General features: G+C 38.9%; 1 protein-coding gene across 1 annotated transcript; it reads left to right on the top strand.

The window, feature by feature from the left end:
• Positions 1 to 1396: 1396 nt before the first annotated feature.
• Positions 1397 to 17376, top strand: LOC139726434 (pre-mRNA splicing regulator USH1G-like). Its single transcript, XM_071637395.1, has 3 exons — positions 1397 to 1907; positions 13750 to 13921; positions 14902 to 17376. Exons 1-3 carry the CDS (start codon positions 1744 to 1746, stop codon positions 15814 to 15816), a joined length of 1251 nt encoding a protein of 416 aa, XP_071493496.1. The 5' UTR covers positions 1397 to 1743; the 3' UTR covers positions 15817 to 17376.
• The last annotated feature ends 212 nt before the right edge of the window (positions 17377 to 17588 follow it).

Genomic DNA, 17588 nt, shown 5'->3' with positions numbered 1-17588 from the left:
TAGTTGCATTGTAATTTTCTAGAAAGGGCCCAGGTTTTAATACCGCTTCGGAATAATTAACGTCAGAATATTCGGATTTACAAAAACATTTCATGTTCGGATAATTAATACCTACTGGGACATAGTTAAGTGTACAAAATTTTTGCGTTTTGAGAAAAACGAGAGGGAGAAAAGGGGTAAAGTGAACTGCCTTGGGTACTACATGAATACTCCAGGTGTAAATGAGTGTATACCCTTTCTATTCTGGCATACAAGACAATGGACGCATGGCGCGAACGCTACCGCGACGTACACTAGCGAATTACCGAGTAGAAATGCAGCGAATCGGAGCGGGAAAACAATTCTTTTTCAGAGAATGGCGATAAGATTTTGAGCGAAAAATTATGTCGACTTAGACGAGGGAATTAACACGTATTTCAGCTCAGTTGGCACTGAAAAATCAGGTCGACTTACGCGAGTTGTCGACTTAGAAATGTCGACTAAGACGAGGAAATTTTCAAGGAATAACAAAGGTAAAAATCGGGACTTTTTTATTGTGTCGACTTAAGCGAGTTGTCGACTTATGCGATGTCGACTTAGGCGAGGTCTACTGTATATACATGCATATTACACATACTACTATAGGTATGTGTGTGTGTGTTTGCGAAGCTTTTAGAGAGAGAGGAGTATTTTGTGGTAAACTTGGTACACTGTTTTCAACAAGGTGTGAATATCTCTGCTTGTTTATCACCTTGCTCACACTCTTTGCTTTCCTGATAAAAATGTTCTTCATCCACATAAACATATTTGTCGGCATTATATCTCGAGTACTTGCGGAATTTAAGTTTATCTCAGAAACATATCTATGAACTATTTATCACGGCCATTATGTCATATCGTTATTGGCACTAACATGAGATCTTACACCGTGTATAGTTTATTTATAGGATACGTACAATAAATTCTTCCCGATAAAATTCTCCTACATGTAACGGGCTTATCATGTCAAGTAACGTTACTTGCGATTATGTTCTCTCGAGAGGGGCGAAGAGTAGACCCTATCTATATAGGCTGCACGGACTTCTCAGATTAGTTTTTCTATACTTTATTTGTCGTGTACACTAAGAGAAATCGTGGAACGGAGAGATTCATAAAGAAGATATCAAAAGGTAACGAGTATTGAACACACCATAGAACAATGTAGCAGAGTGTGGTGATAATAACGTTTGCCATTGGCATTGTGCAGGTAGAGGCGAGATCTTTCGGAGGACTCGAGTGCATTGTTTGTCGTCTGCGTTAGACATTGGACAGGGCAAAGTGTGAAGTCCTTTTTTCGAGATACAGACACCCACTTGCTCTTCAAGCAGTGTCGAGCGAGCCGATGCCATATCATTGCCATAATTATTTTCATCTGCTACTGGCGCGGGAGATCTGCCGGAGTGACCTGCCATAATCGTTCTGTAGTTCAGCGTTTTGAGCATACGACTGTAATTTTTTTTTTTTTGGCGATTACCGGTAATCATTTAAGTATCGATCATTACAGTCGTCGGTCGTCACCAAAATTCAAACCGGAAACCCGTATTCGGGGAATGTCCCAATTCAATCGAAACTAAGCTGGAATTTTGAGTTCATTTCGTGTCTTATCTGCTCTTAAAGCGTCATTTCTTAGTCCATCAGTTTAATCCAAGCAAGGTCTGGACTTCACCGAACTCTTCCATCCACCCAGTTGACACCGAAAATAATTATTCGTCTCGATCCTTGAAGATGTCGAATTCCCTGCACGAAGCCGCCAAGGCCGGGCGGCTTGATCCACTCCACGAGGCTACCAAACGGGAGTGCAACCGAGGAGACGAGACGGGAATGACGCCGACTCTCTGGGCCGCTTACAACGGTAAAATCGCTGCTCTCCGACTCCTCGTGAGCCGTGGGTAAGATCATCACACCCATTTTTTTTCCGAATATGAAACTACGACGAATAGAACCAATATTTGCGCTACACTGTACTGTACTTTGATGAAACAGTGGTGTCTGTGAAAGAACATACACACACAAAAAAAAGAAACACCAGACCTCCCAAGCATTCTGAATTTGGAGGCAAGAATCTGAATGTTCACAATTCCCAGCTCACGTTTCAATAGAAGTTTTCCTATATTTCTTGACAATCTTACTACACACTCCTATGGGAATTGCTCTTTCTATCCTTCTTTTGAGCCAAATCGTCCCGACTTTTCAATCAGAAAGGTTAGGAGGTCTGAAAAAGAGAATCTGATGAGATTTGTAAAACAAGCATTGCGCTTCCTGTCGCTGTCATTAGACATAAATAATAGTATAATTGTCATCTGTATTATTGATAACATCATTCGTATCATTACTATTTGTTCAAGCTGTTGATATCTATATTTAGTTAATATTTTGCATTTTAAAGGGACATTCCATACGATTTATATAATTTCACATAATGCAGTACATAAATGGATAGCGCCATATTATAGATCTGTGGTCCTGGAACACTGATCAACCATGACACTAAATACCCAAAACATATTACATGTGCACTGAACAATAATCATTGATCAAGGATGATGACGTAGCGGGAGGGAATCACATGGGGAGGTGGACTCTTCTACCTCCATGCTCACATACTCCAGTAATGATGATAGAAGTTCATTACAATACCACTTGCTTAACAAGTCCACCAGCGTATAATCTATGCATATACTTTCTTCTTTTGTTCTGCTTGCTTGGGCACCCAATCACTGATGCATGCATTTATGTGAAGCTGAGGTAGGCCTATATCATCATCCTCGTTCACTGTGATTTGTTATCAATTTTGAAGAGATTTTTATTCCTCATCCCAAAACTATATAAATTCTGTTAGCAACTCTGTATCCAGTATAACCAATTTATAGATGTTCAATTGCAAAAGTCTGAAAATCATCCAGAATTCTCCTTTGAATACTCGCCAACACACAGTGTCTCTATTCACACAAATTACCTTTTTTTATTGAAAATTTAATGAACATTAGCGCCATATTTACTTTCACTAATAACAGTAAATATGAGGAAAGTAAAATGATTGTGTTTGTTTACTCTCCATGGGACATGATTGCATACTTCCAATTAACGAGCAGACAACAATGCTATACTTCAACTTTGCCTGCACCTCCCCCACGAATACATTTACATGCAATTCTAAAAGTCAGAAGAAACATTTTCTTTATGCATGCTTTGGTCCCAATAAAGCATAAAAGCGCGCGGCGTGTGCAATCATATTCCTGTCGCTCATATAGAATTTGATTTGCGGTAGAAACACTTTAGCAACCATACAAGTCTCCTGTCGAGTTTTCGAGTAGGCCTAAGTTTCGTAAACGGCGACAGGAATTCAGAATGCATTGTTTGTCTAGACTCCGTCGCGTCGAGTCGCATTGCATTATACAAGGAATATTCATGAACATTATTTCGCTTCACCAATTTACTCAAGACATTCTACACCCTAACCTAAACGATACAGCCCGTATGACGTCATCCACGGAACGATTTTTTTTTTCCTCTCACATGTATACAGTAAGAAAAATAAACATATATGGTATATGCACCGAGTCTGATCAAGTTGGGTCGGCTGATATTCTCCCTGAATAAGCGCAGAAATCGTTGTGTTTGAAGAATAAGATGATAACTGAAAACAACAATAACAACGTTGCTGATGACAAGGGCATTAGATAAGTTGCTTTTCTTGGTATATCATATGTGTATTCCATGGGAAGGCTTGTGATAACCGGTGTGGCTTCGAATGAAAAGATAACTTGGAAATTAGTGATGCAAATTGTGTCGAAAACTTTGTGGTAAAATGTTTGATCATTCAGTGATTTTCTGCGTCTTAAATGTATGTTCACGCGTTCTATGTTGTACATTGTATATTCCTTTCTCATGAAAGCAAAGGAAGAGCAGATAAGCTTAGCAGTGGAGGATTTCTACAAACTCAGTCAAAATGAAAGTCGGAATTCATCTTGTATTCGATTTGTTTACTCACAATTGTTACAGGATATATATGTATTAGCCATTTCAAGACCTTTATTGATCAGATATATTTTGTTTTCTCCCTAGCACTATTATTATTTTTTTTCATATTTCATACTTTGTTTCATGTTGTATCACATGTAAAAAAACCCAATATTATGTAAAAACCCCAATTTTTGGAAAATGATGACGCGCCCTCCCAACCAAAAGTGTACTGTCCCTTTAAAACAAAAGATCGTGAGGATATTGGAGGGAGCATGAAGGAAAGTCGCATGATGGTGACAGACGAATTAGCTAGAAACGCGGCATCCCATTTTGATGACGAGACGGCCGCCTTGCATGGATGCCATGTATCTCATTAGAGGCTCTTTTATTGGTCTGGGCATAATCGTACTAACGATGATATAAAATACAGTGTCCCGATGCGCCACATACAACTCCTTACAGTAAAGCATAACCTCCTCCCTTGGCGGAGGTAATAAATATAGTTTCTTATCACAGCTCAACGATAAGTATGCTATAGTGATGATGATGCTTCTGTTAATGATAGTAGAGACAATTTGATCACGATAAACTAATTTAAAAGATGATGGTGATGAGAACAAGGATATTAGACATAATTATGATAACAGAAACACATTAGAATTCTCTTAAATTAGAATGAAGGAGTGCAAATAAGGTGAGAACATTCATAAGACCTTATCGTAGATTCATTAAAAAAAAAACCTCCGCGACAATAATATTCTACATAAGAGACATTGATCGCAAAGAGAAGAGAAGAGTCTGTATGAAATAACAACATGAAAACAATGGCGATTAATGAAAGGACGCCTTTCAAAATAATGATTTACTGGTGTTCAAATAGTTACCGTTTTAGGGAGTTCTATTCATCTAATTCTGACAAGATATTTACTGATCGGTATAGTGATACCACCTATAGTGTTAATAATGTTCCATACACATTATTATGGGGTGGTTTTTTTTTGTAATACTTCATAGCGTATTCTCAACATAGGCACTACAATCAATGACGAATTTTGGAATGATCGTTTGATTTTATTACTTTCAAGCACACCTGACCTTCAGAGCGGTAACAAGGTTCAAGAATAAACAGGAGCGATAATAGGGCTAATAGAGCGAGAGAACAAGTTTGCCTGTTGAGGCTAATTGAGGATAATGAGGTACGTGACGTCACTGTTAATGTAATCACGAAACAATTTGTTACAGCTGAGAGGTAGGAAAGAGAAGTGTCACACATTCCTTATTACCCAGCCTGTTAGCTCACCTGGAACCAGAATTTCCATTTACACTACAAATTATTCTTTCAAAGGAGAATCCTAGGTGTATTTGATATGACAACAGGGACTGTCGTTATTTTCGTCTCAAACCTTCCATGTTCCTTGCAATTAAAACGAAAGGGCTGGTCCTTCATTCTCTTCACAGGTCTGTACGAAGAATGACGCATAATATCAGTATAACTGGTCAATCACAGAAGGTTAATGCTATAAGCGCATCAACCTAAAACGAGAGCGGTATCAAGTGTGAAGTGACGACCTATGTGCACATAAACCCGAGCGGTCAAGGCGTTGGCTATATACCCTGGTTCGATTCCCGGCGGAGACTAATTTTTCAACTCATCCACTTTTTCCAAAAAGAGAAGAAAAAAAAGAAGAAGAAAGGAAGAACTGTAAGAGGAATAATAATTTCAAACGACTACACACCGTATTTTCTTTCTCACTTTCTCACTTATACATGTAGTTATATATTATCACATTCAATTTTGTGGAAAGGAAACAAAGCGTTACAATACCTCGCTATCTTCCTACCTATACCTACCTACCTATCTGCCTATCTATCTATCTATCTATCTATCTACCTACCTATATCTATCTATCTATCTACCTATCTATCTATCTATCTATCTATCTACCTACCTATCTATCTATCTATCTATCTATCTATCTATCTATCTATCTATCTATATCTATCTATCTATCTATCTATCTATCTATCTATCTATCTAAAAATATAAAGTTAACAAAGAAAATATCGATAAATGGAGAACCAGAAAGGAATACCGCTAGAGTACCAAGTAAACGGAACCATGACTTCGTGTTATTACAATCAAAAGTTTCGTGAATGAACGGCCATTTTGAAGCATCCACTTTATCTCGAAGTCTTTGTCGACTTAACACGCTTAGTGCAAAATTTCACCAGTATCTGCTTAACTGCTTTTATTGAAACTACTGCATGAAGCTTTCGCTGTATAATCATAAAGTCACACCGGTCTTGCTCTCTTTATAGCAACTGTTTCAACTGGTAGTGAATTAATACTTATTTATATATTCTCAAAGTAACGGACATAAAGTGCCCCCTTCATTTTACAGGAGCAATAAATCCATAAACTTCACTGAATATGGTTACAGACTCAACTGCACCCCGCCTACGTGTTTTGTATGGGTGGTTCCTCCATATATGTGAATATTGACACGTCCACAGGTAAAATAACGTGTGTTTGCACACTCCGAAAAGGAAGTGTGGTTATGAAAGTAGAATTTTACAGTAATGGATGGATTCTATCGTTTACACACCCTCCCATTTTCTTTGATAACATAATCATCATAAAATGTCAAATGTTACACCAAACTTTAATGTGACTTATTTGTGTGGAGTCTTCTTTCGTGCAGTCCAGGTAAAGCGTTTTGAAATATGGATATCACCAGGCCACACCCTGGCTACGGGTGACCCAGATTTCCTTTCAATGCTGATGTCCTGTAATAGGGACATGATTGTAAAGAAACTACTGCACGTAAGACAAAAAGGGAAACTGCTATAGACCTAATAGACCTATGACTTAAAAAGTCTTATCTTGTTGTCTTCTCAAACGAAACTTTCAAAGTATCCACGTAAGGTTTAGCTCTTGCATATATCTTTTCAGAAGCATGTACTATACATGCAATTTTCCTTACTGTTTGATATTACTCGTGCACCCGATGACGACTACCGTTAAAAAGAACTACTCAAGCAGACGAAGCGACCAAAGTTTCTGAAGCTAGGCGGTCTTGTAAGAAAAAACTTTCACCAGGACCCCGTTTCATAAAACTTGGTATCAATAACAAGTTACGATAGTTGTTATAAGCTACCGAAATCCTTGCATCTGATTGGCTGAGAGCAAACTTGTCATAGAAATGTGGCAGTTTTTACTGATAACAAGTTTTATGAAACGGGACCACGGTCTATCAATGATCACCCACTATCACTATATCTTCCTCGATGATTTACTTCATAATAAAAACTTTATGTCAACTGCTTCGCCGACCGTTTCCCAATATTATTTTCTCTACATAAAGAGTGAGTTGAGTTTACATTTTTTTTTTAATTGGGAATTCGACACACCTTATTCCAACATGAGGGATCACGTAACGACAAAGTGAATAGATTAAAACAAAAAAGACAGAAGATGATAATCATTTTTTTTAAAAAATGATAGAATTAATAGGAGGGTCTGAAAAGAACACTCCTCTGCAAAGAAGGAATATAGGATGGGGACAAAGTTCACAGTGCATATAAGGGATGGTGTGTATTATAGTTCTCATGGTCGAACCTAGCACATCGGATATACATAGATGAAAGGCGGGGAAACGTAGAGCTACTTGACCTTTCGACTCTTGTACTTTGATCCTATACGCAATATATAGCAACAATATTCAAGGGACCTGATGTTTGATTACGACCACCTGACATGGTAAGGTGCGTGGTGTTATTGATATAGCAATAATTGCCCACTTACACACACTGTAGTCATCAAAAAGAATAGATCATAATTATGATAGTAGCAATTCTCAGTATGATATGAACACGTATTAGTGATGATTGGATCTGAAGTTCGATTGACGGCATGGGAGTAACTGGACTCTTGGACTCACCGATTAAAAATAGCATAATCCGTTTAGAAAATGAGAATGTGACTTTTTGGGGATATTGTTGCAATCCGAGTTTGCTTTAAAAGAAATCATCTGTAGAATAGCATGTCTGGCCGACGAATTCGTTGCATCAGAGTGACCCCACCCGCAACATCACCAGTCCTGTAGTTCAGTGTACATGGTGTAGTCTATTTTTATTTTCTAGTTTGGTTCTAATGCCATTTTTTTTTTAATTTCTAGCTTACATTGCAGACATTGAAATATGACAGCCGTAAAATAGACAAAAGTCAGAAAACTACCGGAGACCCCTTGGGTAACCGATAAGCATCAAACTTACCCTGCTGTAAAGAACACAGTGTCCCACAGTGTGTTCAATGTGTTCATATAGTCTGACTATGTGAAAACGCTCGAATTCAACAGTGTGAAGATGATTTCACACTGTGACGTGGTTATTAATGGAGAGTTCACATAGTAATGTTCTGTTTCACACTGTGAATTGATGATTCAAAATATGAATTGATGATCAACGATATGTTCACATTGGTAAAACGCTTAGATTTCCAACTGTGTTCACAATATGTTCACGTTGTGTTTCACATTGTGTTTTACACTGTGGGGACACTGTGATCTTTCCATCAGGGTATTTAGTAAATAGTGTGTAAACTCGGGAGTAGCAAGTGACCACTAAAGAGCTGGTGGAGGGCCGGGGTGGATATCAAAGGGGAAATTATGGTCTTGGGTAGCAGTGATTCTTGTTCGAAGACACTGATACAATGGAAAACACGGAATTTCAAAAGACAGCATAATGCTATCATCTTGACAAGCCTGACAGTATTTCAGACAATTTCACGAGAAATCATGCAGTAATAAAAGGGGAAAAAAATCCGGAGCATTTTTCAAAACAAGAGTACCAAGGGGATCTCGCGCTCTCCTGAGTATAGCAAAGTTCACCTTCTATCAAGTTATACATTCTTGCCGACTACCCAAAAAGAATGTAGCAAACTTGGTGAACTTTGGAGGATTTCCAGGAGGGCATGGTGTTTTTTGCATATTCTGTCACGTAGGCAATAATACGAGCCAAGTTTGCAGAAAAAATGGATCATGCGTTTTAATTGGACGCCAATTTGTCCCCACTCCACGTCCTGAGGGAGGCAACCCAGATCCATCATGAACAAACCCGAAAATGTAGTCACCAATAGGCTAGACTTACTCTAAACACTAACTGAGTTCTATCACTTCTGGTTCTAGAGAAGAATAGATATCTAAAGACTTCTTTATCTAGGGGCTTTCGGGGTCCCTCATGGGGGGGGGGGGGGGCATTTTGCCAAACTGAACAAATTAAGATCCTATCACCCTACAAATGCTACCTGCAAAGATTGGAGAAATTCCGTGGCGGGGCTCCCCCGGTTCCGCCATGAACAAACTTGAAACTAATACGGTCAGCAATTTACTTTAGCCAGGGTGAGATAGCAAGTTGATACCCTGTATTTCTCAATTAATATATGCCTGTTTAATGGTTTGGGTCAAGATATTAATGCAATAACCATTTTGTCAAATTCTGTTAATTATCACTATGCTTTATCGAAAATGAAATGCAGAAATAAAACTAAACCAAAATAACGATGAACAAACATGGCGGATGGGTTTCATGCACATCAAGCTCATACAACAATGTTCAAATACACTTCTCAAAAACACAACTGTTGATAATCACAGTGCCGTTTCTCATTCATGATGGTAAAGATGCATAGATATTATATGAAACACCCTGAACTATTTCCATTGGAAAGCCATCGTTATCATCATTACATACCTGCAGTTTTTATCTATCGAACGTGATAACCTGAAAGGTTACAAAAGACAAGTTTATTTGAGGGTGGCTATACACACAGCTTGGCAAAGCGTGCCTGGACAAAGCTTTCTGAGACATCATTCAAGGGTTAAGATAATATAGCTATAAATCATCTGACGCAAGTCTGATGACAGAACCACTCAGAATGACTGATTACTGGTATTCAGTAGTCGGTCAAATTTTAAATAATTCAATCATGAATCAATATCATTGTGGCCTATTGAAATTCGCTTTTTTAGTTTTTGCAAATACGCATCAAAAAAAGAAACAGACAGTGCGTGAGTCAAAGTATGATGTAGACTTCAACCTCAAATTCGCGCATGCATACTAATCATGCTACCATCAAACATCCTCTCGAGAAAATGTATTAATCCATGCAAGGTACACTGCAAAAAGCGTTCAAAATCGTTTCAGTTCAATTTTTTTTTGCCCACGATTTTCAGATCTGCTGTCAGCATAGAGATATGCAAGCCTATGCTAGTATACTCTCTACGGTTGCCGCGTACATTGATTCTGATGATGATGGTCATTATGATATCATTGTATTTATTATTATTATCATCATCATTATTATTATCATCATCATCATCATTTTTATCATTATTGTCATGATGATGATGATGATGATGATTGGCATTAGTATTAGCATTAGTATTATTTCTATTACTATTACTGTTATTGCTGTTTTACTAATGGTAGTCTCGAAATTAGATACGATAATTGGAACGAAACTTGCCTTGTTTAGACTGCAATTTAAAAAAAAAATGATAATGACAGAGAGGAGAGTAATACTGATGATAATAATAATAATGATTAATCTTTGCGGTATAGGATATTGTAGTGATGATTTTTTTTTTCCCCGCTGACCCGTGTGACTCATATGCCGTCTGTTCTGTTGAAGGGGGAGTGCTATAATTGTACAGAGTTAATTTGCCAATCCTCTTATGGCATCAGTTTGCGGTTGTGATCAATTTTCCGTGTGTCCCGACCATGCAGAGTTAATAGCCTATCTCTCGTCAAATATTGACAATAGCTCGAACATATGGCTCTCCTAACATCCCTAGTTGCCAAGCAAAGGCCATGCTCAAGATACCACCAGTCTATGATCTGAGAGCTCTCAGGAGTCGTTCACTCAGTCGTGTCTCCAACGTCGAGGTTTAAAAAGTAAAACAGAAAACAAATTTGTTTGTTTTTATTTTAGAAAATGGCTGGATAGCCCCATATTCAGTTGCACTATATGGTCTTGTCCATGGGATCCAGTTGGATGTAAGGCGGAACCACTTCACTGGGTTATGCACCCTGCTCATTGCGACGAATGAATGAAGCGGGATCTTTTGCGTGCATGCGTTGTGACTCTCTCACCACATGCGTTGACATGGGACCTCTATTTTATGTCCTATCCGAGGGACAGAGTGTCTTGCCTCCTACTAAAAAAAAAAAAAGGGGGGGGGGTGATTACACAAGCATTGCTCAGTAAGACTCAGGAATAGAACCCATGCAGGTCCTTTGGATCTGGAGGCAGACGCGCTACCGAGTGAGCCAAATCACCGCCCTAAATTTGATTATAAAAACAGAAATATCAAACTTTTTTAAAAGTTCAGGTCAATTTAGATTTTATTTCTGCATTTTTCCATGAAAATGATAATAACAATAAATAACATGTATATAGTGTTTCTAAGCACATGGCTACAGAACAGAAAAACTGAATTACACATACAGAATGAATTACGTGACACTGTGATATGTAAAAATAGAAAAAAAGAAACAGAATATTAGATATGACACTAAAATTATGCATAAATTAACGATGAATGTATTAGAATTTAAAAACGTAATCCAAAGTACTCCGATAATAATCACGAAAGCGTTTATAGTATTTGAACAAAATCAAATACATGTACAATGAAATCAATGACGTAAGTCGTCAATCAATACACATTCCAATTTGAGAGAGACAAGACAAAAAATGCAGAGTTCTGCCATCTTCAGCAAGTGCTTGATAGTGACGGTAGCGGCAGAAATAAAGATATACATTCCTCAAGACCTTGAAATATTAAACACTAAACCTCTTAATGTTTACTCTCATCGTTTATGACAATACGATACCAGGACCAGAAGTATGGTTTCAGTCGTGTAAAGATTATCCTATAATGTTTATTCCGCGTCCGAGCTACTTTTCGACTCGAAAATAAAGCTCAGCGGGAATTGAATATACCAAACATCATCAGAATGTCATAGAGACTACAGGACTTTGAGTATTTCATCAGTTTCGATTAAAGATCACGTAAATTATGCAGTTCTCCTTGATAATTGGAAACACCTGTCTAAATGACTACAATACAGATGATTAAACGTCACATTACTCTTGATAGATCTATGAAATATAATAATAATTATGTACCAATATGTACCTTATCGGATCGTAACTCGCATCATGATGTGATTGCAGTATGGAAAGACACCATAATGTCCTTAAGTAATCGACAATTACATTCCTTACGAACAGTATTACGAACGACAGTGTCGACATTGCATGAATGACATTCAAATTTGATATATTTTGTAGGTATGTTTGATAAAATGGATTATATATTTCTAAAGAGATTTTCATTTTCATTATTTTATATCATTATTGTGGCAGCTCTTTAGGACTATAGAGCAAACACAAATTGACACTGGTTGTTAAACCATTAAGCGCCAGACCATGGACAAATTTCAAGTTGTAAACAACACTATTAAGATCTATTAAAAATGGTGACATGCGAATTTGTTTTTCGAAAATTCTCATTCTAAGTTCTCCTCATAAAATGAGGATGATCCGAAATGATCCGAACAACATATGATCAAAGATGGAAAACAAGTAAATTACAGCTGTAGGAACCAGTATGCTAGCTTGCAAAACAAATTAACATTTAAATTTGGCATCTCTTAAAGGTAGGGGATACCTTTTACGGACCTCCCAAAATGCAGCAGAACATTAAATATGAACCTCAGGGGACTTGTTTAGGCTACTGCTGAGAAATTTGGAAGTCAACAGTTATCTGCAATTTGAATAATGCACAAAACTCAACTACTCAGTAGTTCTGTGTGTCGGCCACACTTAAGCCTTTTTGTTGCAGTCTTCTGTATTTTTTATCTTTAAACACAAATCTAAAAGTATAAGAGCTGATGTGATAGCATAAAGAGTGTGTGGCAAGAATGTATATAGAAAATGTTTGTAAGTTTTGATGAACTTTCTTCACAAAATATACATGATGGACACACATGCAGTGCATGGGTCTGCAAAGGTAGCCTAGTAATGTACTGGCATTTACGGTGAGCCCCGAAAAAAAAATCAATTCAAAATCTAACGGTCAATAAAAATGTACTAAATGTTACCTTCCACTTTCAATACTTTATGGGAGTTTCTAAAATGATACTCTCTTCAACATACCACTGTATTTATACAACTCTTCATGTAAGGCATGCAAATGAAGACAGTTGAAGGCAATAAAATTATGATCATGCTAGTTCGTCACTCAACATGTTGTTTTTGGTAAATTTTAGACAAAAATTTAACGAAGATAGTTAGTCAAGACAGAGAAGGAAATAAAGAGGGTTAAGAGGGAGGGGGTGAAGGAGGCGGTAGGAGGGAATGTGCTGGGTTGCCTTAAGCAAATAGAAAAGGGGTTGAGACTGTATTCAAATGTGATAGCAAGGAAATTAACGAAGCGGGAAGTTGGACGTATAGAACCCGTGTCCTAGCCAACCAATCCAATTAGAGACTTTGTTGAACTTTTCAAGACTATAGATATAACTATGCTATAATTATCTTTCCTCCCATTACGTCTTTACGTTTCACTCACGATCTTCATCCATTCATGTCACCCCCCCCCCCTTTATCTGTGCGTCTCTTTTCCTCTTTCCTACTCATATTTTCTCATTTTTCCTATTCTCTCCAACCCCACCCTCGTACTTCCGTCTCTCCCACTGCTCCAGGGGTGACCCGAACAAGGCGGACCTTCAAGGAAATACGGCACTTCACTTGGCTGCTCTCTGCGGCCACCGTACCATCATTGAGTACCTCATTGCCCTGGGTTGCAACCTGTGGGCCCTGAACAACGAGTACCGGACAGCCATGCAGCTGGCGGCGGAGAACGGAAAGAAAGAGGTAAAGTGTGTGTGTGTGTGTGTGTGTGTGTGTGTGTGGAGGGGGGGGGGGTTCTCTATGAATTATCATACCCGTATAGGAGAGGAGAAGAAAGAAGAGAGGTAGTTAGTAGATATTTGCTTCCTCTTGTAGAGAAGGTGCAGGAAACCATTTTGCAGAGCTTTGAGGCATATGCTTCGGTAAATGGACAAAATGAAAGGGTTGTCCATATTCTCAAGTCGCTTATTGCCAATTTCTGAACATGTAAAACCTTATAGTCATGTGCAGTAGTCTATGTTGTGATTTTTGTTGTGCAACCTGTTAAGAATTACTACATTGATAATTGATTCATTATGTTGTCATTCATTGATTGATTGATACTTCTTTTTCACTTGTGTTTGTAGTTTGCGCTACTTTTATAGCGAGATAGATTTTAAAACATGAGTTTAAGACACTTTAATGTATTTCCTGTACATCCGTGTGGTAGAAGGGCAAATTGCATTTTTATTGTCGTTAAAGAGAGTGCAGAAAAGGAGAGTCTCTCAAGTAATCGCTAACCCATCGACCGATTCAAGCACCTAATGATTGAATGACAAATACATATGTACCAGGAAGATTAATGAGTAATGAAAATAATAATGATGATTATGATAATGACAATGGAAGTAACAATCAAAAATACAAATTATCGTGATGATGAGGTAAAAAAAAAATAAGTAGAAAGGATGACGAGAAAAGAGAAGAAGAATATTGCAGACACGATGTCTCTTTGCGCCTTCAGTAATAGCGCTGGTGTCCAATGAGGTTACGCATCCTGGAATTATCACCCCTAGCATTGCTGACTATCCATTTTGACACCAGGGTTTGGTATGTTGGTGGGGGATTGTCAGTAAATCGTCTTGTTCCAATATAACATACATATCGGGTAGGATTCGAACTCATGAAGACCCAATTATGCCTCCCACTTATCATAAAACAAATATCCCACGTCATCTCAACAGGTACTTGCCGTCCTAGATGACGTGTCATCCAGGCAGGCGGCTACCAATAGGAAGGTGGTCCAGAAGGCCAAGGAGAAAGCTGTAAAGGAGGCAGACGAGAGGGTGAGGAAATACGATAAGCTTGTGAAGGAGCACGAAAAGCAGATGGCTAAGCAGGCGAAGAAAGACGAAAGAACCAAGAGCTCTATCGCGAGGGGACCTTCCGGGGATTCCACCTATTCGGACGTGCTCAATCAGAGATACTCCAAGAAGGGAACGGTGACGTCGCTGTCTCAGGTGGTGAGCGGTTCGAGGAAGCGGGGAGATGGCGACGGCAACTCGTCCACTGGAATCCCCGCCTCCGAGAGTGGGGACACCATTGAGGAGGAGATGGATCCAAACGGCGTCGCCCCAGGGCAACGCGACTCTCGCTTCTGGCTGCCAAACCGCACCGCCGATGGACTGATGTCCCTACCCAAGAATGATGATGCAGCCGACATCGATGATGCCCTGGATGAGCTCGATAAGAGCATCCACGATCCCACTGACGTCTCGCCTTCAGCAGACACATCGGAATCAGCAAAGTCCAAGGATTCAGGAAGTAGGCATTCCAGGACTGCCAAGCCCGGTGACTCCATCAGTACCGTCTTCAGGGGTGACAAGGCTCTGTGGACCGACGTCGAAGTGGACTTGGATGATGATGTCGACCCTGCAAATTCGGCCATTGAGCTGTTTCTCACAGTTAATGACCTCGAGGACTACATCGGCGTGTTTTACGATGAGGACATCGACATGAAGGCCCTGGAACTTCTGACAGAGCAGGACATCCTGGAGCTGGGGCTACCCCTTGGACCTCGCAGGAAGCTGAACCAAGCCATCGCGACGCGGAAGGCTGCGATGTCGTCACCTGGAGTTATACAGGACTCTGCCTTGTAGCAACCACCGCTGAGACAGACAGTATCATGATATGAGCATGGATATGTAAACTTGAACACCAAAGATGAACTTATTTTTTTTTGTATATAATGCAGTCAATTAATAATGCGTCATGTTTTTACAATTAATTCAAGGTAATACTCGTTCAGAATGTCCTCACGAAAACTTTTAACCTGGTTTCAAATGACGGTCACTGAGAAGCAAGTAAATTCATACAATCAACTGAGTACGGGACCTATGGCTTTGAGATGATTCCTACGGACTACCGTTGCCATCAACAGACTCGAACCGCTATCCTAAAGATTGAGAGGTCCATGGTCTGATTCGCTGAGTTACAAGAGCTTGTAGTATTTAACCACTGCATAGAAAAGACAATCAGCAATGCATCATAACAAAAATAGAGTATTATATCTGAGCAGGTAAAACTTTAAAACTGTCTGAGCAGGTAAAGCAGTTTGAGCCTCAGTCTGCGTCGTCTGCGTTACTTCTCAATGATTGGAATGCGCACTACTGGCCTGAAATCGTTGAATTGAAGCTGTCATTATGGACAAGTAGCTAGCACATCGAAGACACGCATTTCAACAAGAATCCTCCATCATAAAATTATGCTACTTGCAGTGACTGGCATGACTGGTTTGAAAGGAATCGCCGCTTGTTGCAGTTTTCCCAGAACCCACAATGAGGCTGCAACCATTTAAAATGTCGACTGAGTATTTAGAAGAGCCCAGTGAGTGAGATATGCTGATTCGTGCCTGTTGTGGGATCTTTGTACATGATAGACGCCACTTTTGATGTTGGTTGGAGCATCCAGTGCGTCAGTGCCTTCGTGAAATCTGCCCGTGTATCTTATAGTGTCTTTTCGACTCGAAGCTTTTCAACGATCTTGTACAAAGTAAATTTTGCCGAAGTCTTTTGTCTTCTTTTTTCACATGCAATAATTTGCATCTTTGGAGGATATCTCTATGAAGATGGCATTGACACATGAATCTGTAGTGACATTGGATGTGTAACGGGAGTGGTGATTAAAAGCAGTATAGAGAATTTCTATTTTTATCCGTTGGTTGTTAATAGTACATTTTGTCTTTTTCCATACTAGGAAGAGAAGAAAGAACATACCATTAACAACCTGTTAAAAATGCCGCGTCATGTATAGTTCTGTTAAAATACTCAAGGTGCGAAATCGTGTATAAGTTAACTGAACATACTTTCAGAAAATACCGAGTCTCTCTATATCATTGTCAAGTTGTTGTTGTTGTTGCTCTCTTTTTCACTCACCACGTTTCAGGATGTTTGCCTTTAAGGTGTTTAAGCTATCAGCACAGTGGTCACCGATTGATCGATAACTTCTAGACGGACGATTATCAATGGTCGTATCTTTCAGTCATTGGTTACCTTAGGATAATCATTATGTAATAGTACTCTAGGTATACCTCTGTTAATTGTCAACGTTTCTCTGTATCTCGTGTAATAAATAAACAAGGACGAAGGCGCGCCAGCGTAATAAGTCGAGAACGATTAATTCAATGTGTGTTGGGCGTGGCTGTAGTGGAATACGTGAAATCAGAGCCTTCGTGAAATTTGTGTCTGTCTCCCTCTTTGTTCGAAACAAGAGAGAGAGCTACCGCGTCCACTACACCATTTCTCTATCGTTTGTAAGTTTCAGATTATATAAATATATATATATATATATATATATATATATATATATATATATATATATATACAATGAATGAGATACTTATCTTGACTTCCGCCTAACTATTAGTCTCAAA

Source organism: Diadema antillarum, unplaced genomic scaffold (genome assembly GCF_040938485.1).
Source record: "Diadema antillarum isolate AM-2024a unplaced genomic scaffold, OU_Dant_1.0 scf00000017, whole genome shotgun sequence".
Taxonomy (NCBI): domain Eukaryota; kingdom Metazoa; phylum Echinodermata; class Echinoidea; order Diadematoida; family Diadematidae; genus Diadema; species Diadema antillarum.
The sequence above is the reverse complement of the archived record's forward strand: the minus strand, read 5'-3'. Positions and strand labels throughout refer to the sequence as shown.